Source organism: Stomoxys calcitrans, chromosome 1, assembly GCF_963082655.1.
Source record: "Stomoxys calcitrans chromosome 1, idStoCalc2.1, whole genome shotgun sequence".
Taxonomy (NCBI): domain Eukaryota; kingdom Metazoa; phylum Arthropoda; class Insecta; order Diptera; family Muscidae; genus Stomoxys; species Stomoxys calcitrans.
In genome coordinates this window covers 102,972,940-102,988,984 of record NC_081552.1, presented here as the reverse complement: position 1 = coordinate 102,988,984, position 16,045 = coordinate 102,972,940, and the positions used below count along the sequence as shown (strand labels likewise).

The 16,045-nt window shown below is 38.7% G+C and overlaps 1 protein-coding gene across 1 annotated transcript in view; it reads right to left on the bottom strand.

Moving 5' to 3' along the window:
• Window positions 1-207: 207 nt before the first annotated feature.
• LOC131996706 (uncharacterized) overlaps window positions 208-16,045 on the bottom strand; it is a 97,494-nt gene continuing 81,656 nt past the window's right edge. Inside the window, exons 3-4 of the mRNA XM_059366468.1 lie at window positions 357-460; window positions 208-249 (exon numbers count right to left, since the gene is read on the bottom strand). Of these exons, the coding sequence (XP_059222451.1) occupies window positions 208-249; window positions 357-460 (146 nt within the window). The remainder of the gene's footprint in view (window positions 250-356; window positions 461-16,045) is intronic.

Here is a 16,045-nt window from a genome sequence, read left to right as displayed (position 1 = left end):
AAAATCAATATGAAAAATAAGTTAAATAGAACTCCATAGCAAATTAATAATAAAAAAAAATTTATATAGACGGATAAATCTAATATGCAAATTAATTGTGTGTAGCGCCTAAGCCTTGGTTACAAGCAACCATGAATCAAAACCAGACAATGAATGATGTAAAGAATTCGAAAAAAAAAACAAAAAGAAATCACAAAAGCAATGCACTCATGTTATCAATGACGTCACTTGATTTTTGCCTGCTTGTAACTACGCACGATTTATCAATTTTGATCAATGCAAAGCAAAAAAAAAAAAAAAAAAAAAAACAAAGAAAAAACAAATGAATGAAATATCATTGAAGACTCACCACTTACATTGTTTTTGCTGCCGCTGTTGGATGAGGCCTCGTCCGCTGCTGGCGCTATTACATGGGAAGTTGGAAGATGATTATGTTTTTGCTTTGCAAATGATGTTTGGGCTAAGTTAATTATGATGATATTGAAAAGTAAAAAAAATAATTTAAGATAGTTTGGTTTTAACTTTAGAGTATATCCATGATACTTAACTGGCTTCAAACTTAGCTTATTTTAAATATTTCAGATTAATTCTTTTCCTTTATGTTTTTTTTTACTTAATTATTACGATGCGATCAGACACTTGTATGTCGAATGGGAGTTGATCGTCATTATGATGATTTTGGTTTCGGTTTACATAAATCTTAGTTACTTATGTGGGTGATGTGTATGAGCCATGCCAAAATTACGACGATGATGATGTTTTTTTTTATTGAAAGTGGTGAATGGCTAGTTGATTAAAAATACATCTTGGTAATTAGCTACGTCTTCGGTGGTATCTTGCTGGCTTATTCGGCGGGTCACTTGTAGGTTATGTGGACTGTTGCTTATAGTTATGGCATGTGGTTTTCAAGGGAGATTGATTTACTCCATAAAAAAATTAAACGTCTCTCTTAGCAACAGCCCAAGCACCGGTGATAGGGCTTCAAATGTTGATGATAATAAGGCGAACCAATGTTGGAGGCAGTTAAACAGAAATCCTGTCTGACAACAGCACCGAGAACATGTGGTGTAGTCGCCAAAGACAAAAAATGAATAAAATTTGGAAGGCTGTCTATTCCAAAGTTGTTCAAGGCACAATTCCGGCTGTTGGTGGAATATAAATTGGATTTTCGTGGCACTTTTTCCTCAGGTGTTATGAAGGCGCTCCTGTTGACCACGTGCCCAAGATAATTCTTGGAGACGACCAGTCGGGCTCCAGGGAACCAGAAGGTGGCACGTGGGTTTTTAAAGCTTCTCTTATGAAGATTTCTCTTAGGTGCTTTTATTATTTGAAACGTCCAACGAAAGCAAAGTATTGGCGTGTCGTCTTGCAGCACGCGGACCTCAGCAAAGAGGTTAGAATTTCTGAGCCGAATTAATTCGGATATTGTTTCTTTTTTTTTTTTTTTTTTCTTCTTTATCTTAATCACCGCGAAGGAATTTTTCTTGACTTAAACTTCCACTTAAAATAAAACTGGTCTTAAATTTTTGACTTTACTTCTTAAAGGTTGATCAAGAAAAGAATGCAAAAATGAGGTTTCGCAGCCACGTAGCCTGTCAAGCATAACTCCGCTGAGACACGTATGCATGTAATTATCAATTACAAGTAGTCAATACTCCCTACTTGTAATAAAAGTAACAAAATTCTGTCTGTACAGTGCAAGTACTCGAATTGTATTGAGGAATATAACGTGTGGTACACATTTCAAACAAATATAGGAAAAATTGCATTACATACTTTTAGCTTGCTTTAGAAAAAAAGTGCGCCAAATTTTGTTTACATTTGTTTGTTTGGCGTCAATTTTAATATGGGTACCACATGTATTGAAAGAAATTCATTTAACAAACCGAATCAACGCTTGTGATATGCACTTTAAACGCAATGAATTCGATCCGTTTTTAAAACGAATCATAACTGGAGATGAAAAATTAATTGTTTACAACAACGTTAGTCGAAAACGATCATGGTCCAAGCATGGTGATCCAGCTCAAACCACTTCAAAGGCTGATGTCCACCAAAAGAAGGTTATGCTGTCTGTTTGGTGGGATTGGAAGGGTGTGGTATATTTTGAGCTGCTTCCAAGGAACCAAACGATTAATTCGGATGTTTACTGTCAACAATTGGACAAATTGAATACAGCCATCAAGGAGAAGCGACCAGAATTGGTCAATCGTAAAGGTGTCATATTCCACCAGGACAACGCTAGACCGCACACATCTTTGGTCATTCGCCAAAAACTGCGTGAGCTTGGCTGGGAACTTTTGATGCATCCACCATATAGCCCTGACCTTGCACCATCAGACTACCATTTATTTCGATCCTTGCAGAACTCCTTAAATGGTAAATCTTTCGGCAATGATGAGGCTATAAAATCGCTCTTGGTTCAGTTTTTGCAGATAAAGGCCAGAAGTTCTATGAGCGTGGAATACTAAATTTGCCAGGAAGATGGCAAAAGGATATTTGATTAAAGTTCATTCTAAGTTTTATTAAAAATGCATTTACTTTCTTTTAAAAAATCCGCAATTACTTTTTATGCAACCCAATATATACATTTTGGGGTCTTAGACGAATATTTCAAAGAGTTACAAGCAGAATGACGAAATAAGTATACCCCCATCCTATGGTAGAGGGTATAACAAGTAAAAGCGTGCTAGGTTCGAACGGGCCGAATCTTATATACCCTCCACCATGGATCGTATTTTTCAAGTTCTTTGAATGACATTTTCAAATGGAAAAACACCTGTCATAGAATAACACCACCTCCAAAATTTCATGCAAATTGTGTAATAAATGCGCCCTCCAGAGGCTCAAAAAATCAAACTGGGAGATAGACAGAAGCCCAAGAAATCTAACCGGGAGATTGGTTTATATAGCTGCTATATCAAGTTATAGACTCATGTAGACTTAACTTGCCACAGTTGTTGGGAGTAATACCAGAACATGCTAAATTTAAACCAAATCGAAAAAAAATTGTACGCTCTAGAAGCCTAGAAGTCAAGACCCAAGTTCGGTTTATATGGCAGCTGTATCAGATTATCAACAGATTAGAACCATACTTAGCACAGTTGTTGAAAGTGATACCAAAACACCACGGGCAAAATTTCAGCCAAATTGAATCAGAATTGCGCCCTCTAGAAGCTTAAGAAGTCGAAACCAAAGATCGGTTTATATGGCAGCTATATCAAAACATGGACCGATTTGGCCCATTTACAATCTCAACTGACCCACACTAATAGGAAATATTTGTGATAAATTTTAAGCGCCTAGCTTTACTCCTTCGAAAATTAGGGTGCTTTGGACAGACGGACGGACATGGCTAAATCGACTTATAATGTCATGACGATCAAGAATGTATATACTTTATGGGGTCTTAGACGCATATTTCGTGGTGTTACAAACGGAATGAAGATATTATATACAATAAAGACTGAACTGAAGTAATTTAAACAAGTAAAAGCGTGCTAAGATTGGGCGGGCCGAATCTTATATACCCTCCACCATGGATCGCATTTGTAGAGTTGTTTTCCTGGTATCTCTTATAAGGTAAACAAAGGATCAAAGAAAATAATTGCTATGCTATTGGAGCTATATCAAGTTATGGTCCGATTCGGACCATAATGGAATGGATGTTGGAGAGCACAGTAGAAGTCTTTATGTAAAATTTCAGCCAAATCAAATAAGGACTTCGCCCTAGGGGGCTCAAAAATTAAAATAGGGAGATCGTTTTATAGGTTACTAGCTGACCCGGGCCCGCTCCGCTGAGCCTTCTTTTACTTTATATGGGACAAAAGAGATGCCGCGAAAAGAACTCGACAAATGTGATCCATGGTGGAGGGTATATAAGATTCGGCCCGGCCGAACTTAGCACGCTTTTACTTGCTATATATAAGATAGACTTATTCAGACAATAATAAACACGTATGTTGATGGTCATGAGAGGATCCGTCATACAAAATCGACAAATCAGATAATAATTGCGACCTTCAGAGACTCAAGAAGTCAAGATCTCAGATCGGTTTATATGGCAGCTATATCAGGTTATTGGCCTCTTTGAACCATACATCGGACATTTGTTGAAAGTCACAACAAACAACTTCACACAATTTCAGCCATATCAGATAAGAATTGCGCCCTGTAGAGGCTCAAGAATTCAAGACCGCAGACCGGTTTATATGACAGCTATATCATGTTATATACCGATTTGAACCATACTTAGTACAGTTGTTGGAAGTCACGAAACGCCTCATGCAAATTTTCAGCCAAATCGGAAGAGTATTGCGCCCTCTAGAGGCTCGAGAAATCAAGTTCGAAGATCGGTTTATATAGCAGCTATATCAAAACATAGTCCGATTTGGTCCATTTATAATCCCAACCGACTTACACCTATAAGAAGTATTTGTGCAAAATTTCAAGCGGCTAAATTTTACTCAGTGTGTCAAATTTCAGTGCAATCGGAGTAAAAATGTGTCTTTTATGGGGCCAAGACTTTAAATAGAGAGATCGGTCTATATGACAGCTATATGCAAATCTTGATCGATCTAGACCAAATTGCAGAAATATGTGGTGGGGCTTAACATAACTCTTTGTTCCAAATTTCGGCAACATCGGACAATAAATGCGTTTTTTATGGCTCCAAAATCTAAAACCGAGAGATCGGTCTATATGGCAGCTATATCCAAATCTAGACCGATCTAAGCCAAATTGACGGAGAATGTTGAAGGGCCTGCCCTGCCCCAGCAAAATCGGATAATAAATTTGGCTTTAATTGGCCTAAGACCCTAAATCGGCGGATCGGTCTATATGGAGGCTATATCAAGATATAGTCCGATATAGCCCATCTTCGAACATAACCTGCTTATGGACAAAAAAAAGAATCTGTGCAAATTTTTAGCTCAATATCTCTATTTTTGAAGACTGTAGCGTGATTTCAACTGACAGACGGACAGACGGACGGACATGTCTAGATCGTCTTCGATTTTTACGCTGATCAAGAATATATATACTTTATAGGGTCGGAAATGGATATTTCCCTCCCCCTTACCCTACTTTTCAGAACGCCAGATCCCGGAGATGGGAGGTGCGATTTAAGCAAAATTTTGTGTGCTCTCATATAGTACCCTAAAAATTAAAATTTGGCATCCAAATTTCGGATGGGATACCTATTTGGAACTCAAATAAAAGGTATGCGAGTATAATACGAATCTGATACCCAATTGTGGGACGACGTTTCTGGGGGTCCACCCTTCCCCAAAACACACCCCAAACAGGACTTATTTACTGACCATGGGAATATGGGGCTTAAATAAAAGGTATTTGAGTGTAAAATTTGAATCTGATATCCAAATATGAGACCAACTGTTTGGGAAGCCGCCTCTCACCAAAAACATCCCCCAAATGGGACAATTTTACGACCATAGCCATATGGGGCTCAAATGAAAGGTCTTTGGTAGTAAAGCACGAATCTGATATCAATATTCGGGAAAAGTGTCTATGGGGCCACCCCACCCCCACAACACCACCCAAATAGTAAGTATTTGCCGACTGTTGCAGTATGAGGCTCAAATAAGAGGGTTTTTAGAGAGGAACACGAACCCGATATATATTTTCAAGGCCAACTCACTGAGTGGCCGCCCATCCTCCAAAACACACCCCAAGCCGGTCACGTTTGCAGTCTATGGAAATATGGGGCTCAAATTAAAGGTATTTAGAAGTAGACCACATATCTGATATCAACATTAGGGACCAACTGTCTAGGGAACGTCCCACCACCATAACAACTCCCAAATAGGATGCATTTGCTAACCAAGACAATTTGGGTTTTAAAGAGAGTGGAACTAAATATTTAAAGTTTATGGGGCCAATACCCCAAACCGGGCATATTTGCTGACTTTTGCAATAAATAAATGAAAATGAACAAGTAAAAGCGTGCTAAGTTCGGCCGGGCCGAATCTTATGTACCCTCCACCATGGATCGCATTTGTCGGGGTTCTTTTCCCGGTATCTCTCTTTAGGCAAACATATGATAAAAGAAAATAAATGCTACGATATTGGAGCTATAATATCAAGTTATCGTCCGATTCGGACCATAATTGAACTGAATGTTGGAGATAATAGTAATAGTCGTTGTATAAAATTTCAGCCAAATCTAGTCATGGACCAATTAAAACCATATTAGGCGCAGTTGTTGGAAGTCATAAGGTCCCTTCGACTGTCTGTCGAAAGCACGCAAACTTTCGAAGGAGTAAAGCTAGCCGTTAAAAATTTTGCACAAATACTTCTTATTAGTGTAGGTTGGTTGGGATTGTAAATGGCCCATATCGGTCCACCTTTTGATATAGCTGCCATATAAACCGATCTGGGATCTTGACTTCTTGAGCCGCTAGAGGGCACAATTCTTATCCGATTTGGCTGCACTTTTGCACGACGTGTTTTGTTATGACTTTCAATAACTGTGTTTAGAATAATTCAAATCGGTCTATAACCTGACATAGCTGCCATATAAACCGATCTGGGGTCTTGACTTCTTGAGCCACTAGAGGAAGCAATTATTATCCGATTTGGCTGAAATCTTGCTTGATGTGTTTTGTTTTAACTTTCAACAACTGTGCTAAGAATAGTTCAAATCGATCCATAACCTGATTATGCTGCCATATAAACAGATCTGGGGTCTTGACTTCTTGAGTCTCTACAGGGAGCAATTCCTATCCCATTTGGCTGAAATTTTGCATGACGTGTTTTGTTATGATTCCCAACAACTTTGCTAAGTATGGTTGAAATCGGTTCATAACCTGATATAGCTGCCATATAAACATTTCTGAGATCTTGACCTTTTGAGCGTCTAGTGGGCGTTATTATTGTAATGGCCTTCAACATACCTGTGAAATATGGTCTGAATCGGTTTATAGCCTGATACAGCTCCCCTGTAATCCGAAAGGGCGCAATTCTTATTCGATTTGTCTGATATTTTACACAATGACTTTACTGGTCCCCAACATTCAATTCGATGATGGTCCGAATCGGACCATAACTTGATTTAGCTCCTATGGCATAACAATTATTTTATTTTATCCTTTGTTTGCCTTTCACTTGTTGTTATGTTCGATTTTTGATATTTACATACTTGGCCTGATACATTGTATAATGGTAGCATCTAAGATAATACTTAACGAATAGCTCTCTTTAAATATTATTACATCCAACCGCCATAAGAATGCACCCACCATCGTTTGGTTTAAGTTTTTTTTTTTTTTTTTTTGATAATAGCCATAAACGTCTTTTGTGTGCGCTAAGCCCAAAATATGTGCACGTCAATGTTAAATTGCCATAAACACATTTTTGTGACTTTATAAATGTGCCGCAACAAAACAATGACAAGCACACCAAGAGGAATTAAAAGTTTCCAACAGAGGGGCGAATAACAATGAAGAGACAAAGTCTTTTCAACCTATACTAAGAGTACAATTAGGATCTCGCATTTTAAGGGGTGGCTTTAATTGCTCACTCATCGTTAAACATTTTGTGTGTGGACCAGAGCAGGAATAATGATACTGTGGCCAAGTCATATTTACATGGGACGAAAGGAATTTACGTTGAGCACCATTTCCTAAGGGTGGCGTTTAGAAACTTTACTTCGCAACCGAGTTCTATTGGTTAAGATATCACTTTGTCAACACATTTTTATACCCTCCACCGTAGGATGGGGGTATACTAATTTCGTCATTCTGTTTGTAACTACTCGAAATATTCGTCTAAGACCCCATAAAGTATATATATTCTTGATCGTCGTGACATTTTATGTCGATCTAGCCATGTCCGTCCGTCCGTCCGTCTGTCTGCCGAAAGTTCGCTAACTTTCGAAGGAGTATAGCTAGCCGCTAGAAATTTTGCACAAATACTTCTTATAGGTGTAGGTCGGTTGGGATTGTAAATGGGCCATATAGGCTCATGTTTTGATATAGCTGCCATATAAACCGATCTTGGGTCTTGACTTCTTGAGCCTCTAGAGGGCGCAATTCTGGTCCGATTCGACGTGGTCTTTTGATATCACTTCCAATAACTGTGCTAAGTATGGTTTAAATAGGTCCATGTTTTGATATAGCTGCCATATAAACTGATCTTGGGTCTTGGCTTCTTGAGTTTTGCACGACGTGTTTTGATATGGCTTCCAAAAGCTGGGATAAGTATGGTTCAAATCGGTCCATAACCTGATATAGCTGTCGAATAAACCGATCTTGTGTCTTGATGAATTTTCGCACGTAGTATTTTGTTATGATAACCAATAACTGTGCCAAGTATGGTTCAAACCGGTTCATAACCTGACATAGCTGTCATGTAAACATATCTGGGGACTTGACTTCTTGAGCTTCTAGAGGGCGCAATTCCTATCCGATTTGGCTGAAATTTAGCATGACGTATTTTATTCTTACTTTCAACAACTGTGTCAAATAAGGTTCAAATCGGTTCATAACCTGATGTAGCTGTCATATAAACCGATCTGGGATCTTGACTTCTTGAGCCACTAGAGCAATTATTATCCGATTTTGCTGATAATTTGCATGAGGAGAAGAAGTAAAATAAGGAGTTATTTTACTTCTTGAGCCCCTAAAGTGCGCAATTCTTACAAGATTTGGCTGAAATTTTACGCAATGACTTCTACTATGGTTTCCAATATTCAGTTCAATTATGGTGCGAAATAAGCAATAATTTGATATTGTTCCATGTTCCAATAACATAGCAATTCTTTTCTAATATCATTTGCTTGCCTAAAAAGAGACACCGTGGCATGAGCTCGACAAATGCGACCCATGGTGGAGAGTATAAAAGATTAGGCCCGGCCGAACTTAGCACGATTTTACTTGTTTTAATATCTGAAGGGGAGCGGACCTTCCTCTTACCCTATTTTTCAGAAACGCCAGATCTCGGAGATGGGTGGTGCGATTTAAGCGAAATTTTGTGTGCTCTCATATAGTACCCTAAAAATAAAAATTTGGTATCCGGATGGGGTACCTAGGGGGGCCGCCCCACCCTAAAACCAAGTGGAACCAAGTGCTAGGGGGACCACCCCAACCCCCAAAACACCCCTAAATCGGGCACATTTACCGACCATGTCAATATCGAGCTTAAATGCAAGGTATTGGTAGAGCAAAAAATTGATATCCACTTTCGGGACCAATTTTCGGGGGTCTACCTCTTTCCCAAAATACCCCACAAACAGCAATTTTTTACTGACCATCGCAATATGGGGCTCAAATAAATGTATTTGGAAGTATAATACGAATTTGGTATCCAAATGTAGGACCATGTATTTAGGGCATCACCCCTTGCCCAAAACATCTCCCAAAGGATACAAATTTTTCGACCATGCCAATATGTGGCTCAAATGAAAGGTATTTGAGATTAGAAAACGAAATTGATAATCTATTTTGGGGCCCTGTGTTAGGGGAACGCCTCATCTTGTAAACTAATGGTAATAAGGGGTTTAAATAAATGGTATTTGAAAGAAGAGCACGATGCTGATAATTTTTCAGGGACAAATGTCTGGGGGAACACCTCTCCCCCGAAAACACCACTAAATGTGATATCATGAGAATATCGGGCTGAAATAAAGTGTTTTAAGAATGGATACACCTTAAATCCAAACATAGATTCGTGGACCAATAAAGATCATATGGGATTCAGATAAAGGCACTTATATTTTAAAACTGTTAGTCAAACGATATACTACTTTCGTAGCATGGTATTTCACAAAAAGCTCTTTAATTGTCGAAAATAAATATTCAATATAAAGTAAAAGAAGGCGCAGCGGAGTGGGCCCGGTTCAGCGAGTCTTATATATATTGGGTTGCCCAAGAAGTAATTGCGGATTTTTTAAAAGAAAGTAAATGCATTTTTAATAAAACTTAGAATAATCAAATATACTTTTTTACACTTTTTTTACACTTTTTTTTTCTAAAGCAAGCTAAAAGTTACAGCTGATAACTGACAGAAGAAAGAATGCAATTACAGAGTCACAAGCTGTAAAAAAATTTGTCAACGCCGACTATATGAAAAATCCGCAATTACTTTGTGGGCAACCCAATAAAATTCAATTTGAGTTTGTTTGTTTGTGGGTTTGTTCCGAATAGACTCGAGAACGGCTGAACCGATTACCTTGAAATGTTCACAGATTGTGTAGGTTGGTCTGGAAAGAAACATAGACTTAATAATTTTTTGATATTTTGATACCCCAAAAGTACTACCCAAAAAAAAAAAGTTGACCGATCGGGACAATATGGGATTCAAATGAAAGGTATTCAAGAGTGGAGTACGAATTTCATAATAAATGTTGGGTCTATGTACCTGGGGGCCGCCCCAGCCCCAAAACCCCTAAAAATTGGTTTATTTGACGACCATGACAATATGTGACTCAAATGAAAGGTATTCGGGAGTAGATTACGAATATGGTCAGGATGTAGGAATAGGCTTAATAATTTGTTGATAACGGAAGGGGCGGTTCCCGATCGGAATAATTTGGGTATCAAATTAAGGATATTGGAGAGTAGAATACGAATATGGTATTAAAGTTTGAGGCTACGTACCCGTATCTGGCATACAAAATCAGATCGAAGTGTTGGGGGTCATGACTATGATACTTAGCTAAACCGATTTTCTAAAAATTTTCATAGATTGTGTACGTTTTTCTGGAAGGAAACATAGGCTATACAATTTTTAGATATCGGGTGGAGGCGGACCCTCCCCCTTACTCCAAAAACACCACCCATATCCGAAAGTGGTCCGATGGGCACAACATGGGTATCAAATGAAAGGTATTGGAGACCAGAAAATGAATATGGTATTGAAACTTCGGTTCAAGGCCCACCAACCCCAAAACTCCTCTAAACAGATACATTCGAAGTTCATGCCAATATGGTACTCAAATGAGAAGTATCCGGCAGTAGATTACAAATATGGCATAAAACATTAGGTCCAAGTAATGGGTGGTCGCCCACACCCAACTACCCCCAAATGGGCATATTAGCCCATCATGGCTATATGGGACTCAAATGAAAGGTTTTTGGAAGTAGATTACGAATATGACATTAAAATTTGAGTTGTAGTCTAGGTGGCCCTTTTCCCCCTAAAGATACGTCAAATGGGTTATTTGACCCATTGTGACAATATGGGACTCAAATTAAAGATATTTGAGAGTAGAAAACCAATTTGACATTCAATTTTGGAACCAAGTGTTTTGGGGTACGCCCTATAGCACCCCCTAAACTGAACTTCACTTCCGTTCGAAATAAAGAACGAATTTCATATCTATTTCCAATGCAAAATGTCGGTGGCCGCCCCAGCCTCAAAACACCCTCCAAACGGTTAATATTTACCGGCCATGGAAATATGGGGCTCAAATTAAAGAGATTTGGAAGTGCAGCACGAATTTGATAATCATATTTTAGTCGAAATGTCTGAGTGTCATCCCTCCCCTAAAAAGCACTTCCCATTACCATAATTTTTAAAAACACCAGGAACCGAGCATTAGCAATCTTCTTACACATCACTGAGTGCTTTACGATTCAAGTTCAAACTCAATGATAAGGACCTTCTTTTATATACGAGTCCGAACGGCGTCCCGCAGTGGACACCTCTTTGGGGAAAAATTTTTAAATAACCATGCATGGCATTGTACCTCGCAAATGTCGCCAACCACCGCTTTGTCCGATGTTCTCCCTAGGATTCGAATGCGTTCAGCGTCATAGGCTTCAGGCACGATTTCGATATCCGTATTCAGGGCGAAGTTTCCCCACCGTAAAAAGATATTAGAGAGTTAAACAAGGCGCAGCGGAGCGGGTCCGGTTCGACTAGTAAATATACAATACATAAAAGTAAAAAATAATAAAACTATAGCAAGAGAAACTTTAAACTTACAAAATGGAAATAGGATTTAAATTTGAGTAATAAAATAAAAATATAAACAAGTAAAAGCGCGCTAAGTTCGGCCGGGCTGAAACTTATATACCCTCCACCATAGATCGCATTTGTCGAGTTCTTTTCCCGGAATCTCTTCTTAGGCAAAAAAAGGATATAAGAAAAGATTTGCTCTGCTATTATAGCGATATCAAGATATGGGCCGGTTTGGACCACAATTAAATTATATGTTGGAGACCTGTGTAAAATGTCAGCCAATTCGAATAAGAATTGCGCCATTTGGGGGCTCAAGAAGTAAAATAGAGAGATCGATTTATATGGGAGCTGTATCGGGCTATAGACCGCTTCAGATCATAATAAACACGTATGTTGATGGTCATGAGAGGATCCGTAGTACATAATTTCGGGCAAATCGGATAATAATTGCGACCTCTAGAGGCTCAAGAAGTCAAGATCCCAAATCGGTTTATTTGTCAGCTATAGCAAGAGAAACTTTAAACTTACAAAATGGAAATAGGATTTAAATTTGAGTAATAAAATAAAAATATAAACAAGTAAAAGCGCGCTAAGTTCGGCCGGGCTGAAACTTATATACCCTCCACCATAGATCGCATTTGTCGAGTTCTTTTCCCGGAATCTCTTCTTAGGCAAAAAAAGGATATAAGAAAAGATTTGCTCTGCTATTATAGCGATATCAAGATATGGGCCGGTTTGGACCACAATTAAATTATATGTTGGAGACCTGTGTAAAATGTCAGCCAATTCGAATAAGAATTGCGCCATTTGGGGGCTCAAGAAGTAAAATAGAGAGATCGATTTATATGGGAGCTGTATCGGGCTATAGACCGCTTCAGATCATAATAAACACGTATGTTGATGGTCATGAGAGGATCCGTAGTACATAATTTCGGGCAAATCGGATAATAATTGCGACCTCTAGAGGCTCAAGAAGTCAAGATCCCAAATCGGTTTATTTGTCAGCTATATCAGGTTATGGACCGATTTGAATCATACTTGGCACAGTTGTTGGATATCATAACAAAACATGACGTGCAAAATTTCATTCCAATCGGATAAGAATTGCGCACTCTAGAGGCTCAAGAAGTCAAGACCCAAGATCGGTTTATATGGCAGCTATATCAGGTTATGGACCGATTTGAACCATACTTGGCACAGTTGTTGAATATCATAACAAAACACGTCTTGCAAAATTTCATTCCAATCGGATAAGAATTGCGCACTCTAGAGGCTCAAGAAGTCAAGACACAAGATCGGTTGATATGGCAGCTATATCAGGTTATGGACCGATTTGAACTATACTTGGCGCAGTTGTTGGATATCATAACATAACACGTCGTGCAAAATTTCATTCCAATCGGATAAGAATTGCGCCCTCTAGAGGCTCAAGAAGTCAAGACGCAAGATCGGTTATATGGCAGCTATATCAAAACATGGACCGATATGGCCCATTTACAATACCAACCGACCTATACTTATTAGAAGTATTTGTGCAAAATTTCAAGCGGCTAGCTTTACTCCTTCGGAAGTTAGCGTGCTTTCGACAGACAGACGGACGGACGGACAGACGGACGGACATGGCTAGATCGACATAAAATGTCGCGACGATCAAGAATATATATACTTTATGGGGTCTCAGACGAATATTTCGAGTAGTTACAAACAGAATGACGAAATTAGTATACCCCCGTCTTATGGTGGAGGGTATAAACATTTTCCAAAAGTAGTACCGGAAGTGGGAGAAATATTACTTTAAGTGCTACAATAGGTACTATTTGGTACTTTCTTTGTAAATTGAGATAGAGCCCTGAATTTTGAAAATTAAGTACACCACGGCAAACTCAATTTGATGATTAGAAGAGTTTTGGAAATTTTTACATTTAGGTACTAAAACAAGTACCAACAGTTTTCGAATTTAGAAATTTATCTTAAAAGACCTCTGCTACAAAATTATGAGGATGAAAAAAAAAACAATGGAAAAATAGTACTGGTAATGGGAAAAAACGTACGTTAACCCGAAAGGCTTCGGGTTAACCAAGTTTATTGACGGCAAGTTTATTGCTCTGGCCTTCACTGCCAAATCATCTGGTTATTCATTCCCCCTTACTCCGCTATGGCCCGGCACCCAAACGATGCGGATCGTGATGGGTGACAAAATATTCTTTTCGTACATATTGGTATCAACAAGTAAAAGCGTGCTAAGTTCGGGCGGGCCGAATCTTATATACCCTCCACCATGGATCGCATTTGTCGAGTTCTTTTCCCGGCATCTCTTCTTAGGCAAAAAAGGATATAAGAAAAGAGTTGCTCTGCTATTAAAACAATATCAAGATATGGTCCGGTTCGGACAACAATTAAATTATATGTTGGAGACCTGTGTAAAATTTCAGCCAATTCGTATAAGAATTGCGCCCATTGGGGCTCACGAAGTAAAATAGAGAGAACGATTTATATGGGATCTGTATCGGGCTATAGACCGATTCAGACCATAATAAACACGTTTGTTGATGGTCATGAGAGGATCCGTCGTACAAAATTTCAGGCATATCGGATAATAATTGCGACCTCTAAGGGTCAAGAAGTCAAGATCCCAGATCGGTTTATATGGCAGCTATATCAGGTTATGAACCGACTTGTACTTTATTTGACACAGTTGTTGAAAGTAAAAATAAAATACGTCATGCAAAATTTCAGCCAAATCGGATAGGAATTGCGCCCTCTAAAAGCTCATTAAGTCAAATCAACAGATCTGTTTATATGACAGCTATATCAGGTTATGGACCGATTTCAACCATACTTGGCACAGTTGTTGGATATCATAACGAAATACTTCGTGCAAAAATTCATTCAAATCGGATAAGAATTGTGCCCTTTAGAGGCTCAAGAAGTCAAGACACAAGATCGGTTTATATGGCAGCTATATCAGGTTATGGACCGATTTAAACCATACTTGGCACAGTTGTTGGGAATCATAACAAAACACGTCGTGCAAAATTCCATTCTGATCGGATAAGAATTGCGCACGCTAGAAGCTCAATAAATCAAGACTCAAGATCGGTTTATATGGCAGCTATATCAGGTTATGGACCGATTTGAACTATACTTGGCGCAGTTGTTGGATATCATAACAAAACACGTCTTGCAAAATTTCATTCCAATCGGATAAGAATTGCGCACTCTAGAGGCTCAAGAAGTCAAGACCCAAGATCGGTTTATATGGCAGCTATATCAGGTTATAGACCGATTTGAACCATACTTGGCACAGTTGTTGGATATCTTAACGAAATACTTCGTGCAAAATTTCATTCTGATCGGATAAGAATTGCGCACGCTAGAGGCTCAAGAAGTCAAGACGCAAGATCGGTTTATATGGCAGCTATATCAGGTTATAAACCGATTTGAATTATACTTGGCGCAGTTGTTGGATATCATAACAAAACACGTCGTGCAAAATTTCATTCAAATCGGATAAGAATTGCGCACTCTAGAGGCTCAAGAAATCAAGACCCAAGATCGGTTTATATGGCAGCTATATCAAAACATGGACCGATATGGCCCATTTACAATACCAACCGACCTACATTAATAGGAAGTATTTGTGCAAAATTTCAAGCGGCTAGCTTTACTCCTTCGGAAGTTAGCGTGCTTTCGACAGACAGACGGACGACGGACGGACGGACGGACGGACGGACAGACGGACGGACATGGCTATATCGACATAAAATGCCACGACGATCAAGAATATATATACCTTATGGGGTCTCAGACGAATATTTCGAGTAGTTACAAACAGAATGACGAAATTAGTATACCCCCCATCTTATGGTGGAGGGTATAAAATGTGCCAAAAAATACGAAATAGCTTAACTTCGCATAATGCGAGCGGGACGGTTAGTATTAAGCAACTTGATACGAATTATCAGTCTTTTCAAAAATACGATATTAAGCAAATCGTTCCAGCAGTGGAAGAAAACTTACTAATTGCGGTGTAACTGGTACCTTGAAAGCATATATTGGGCGACTAAAAGACATTTTTGAAAATCGTACATATAGGTACCTAATGGTTAAAAATGGAAGATTT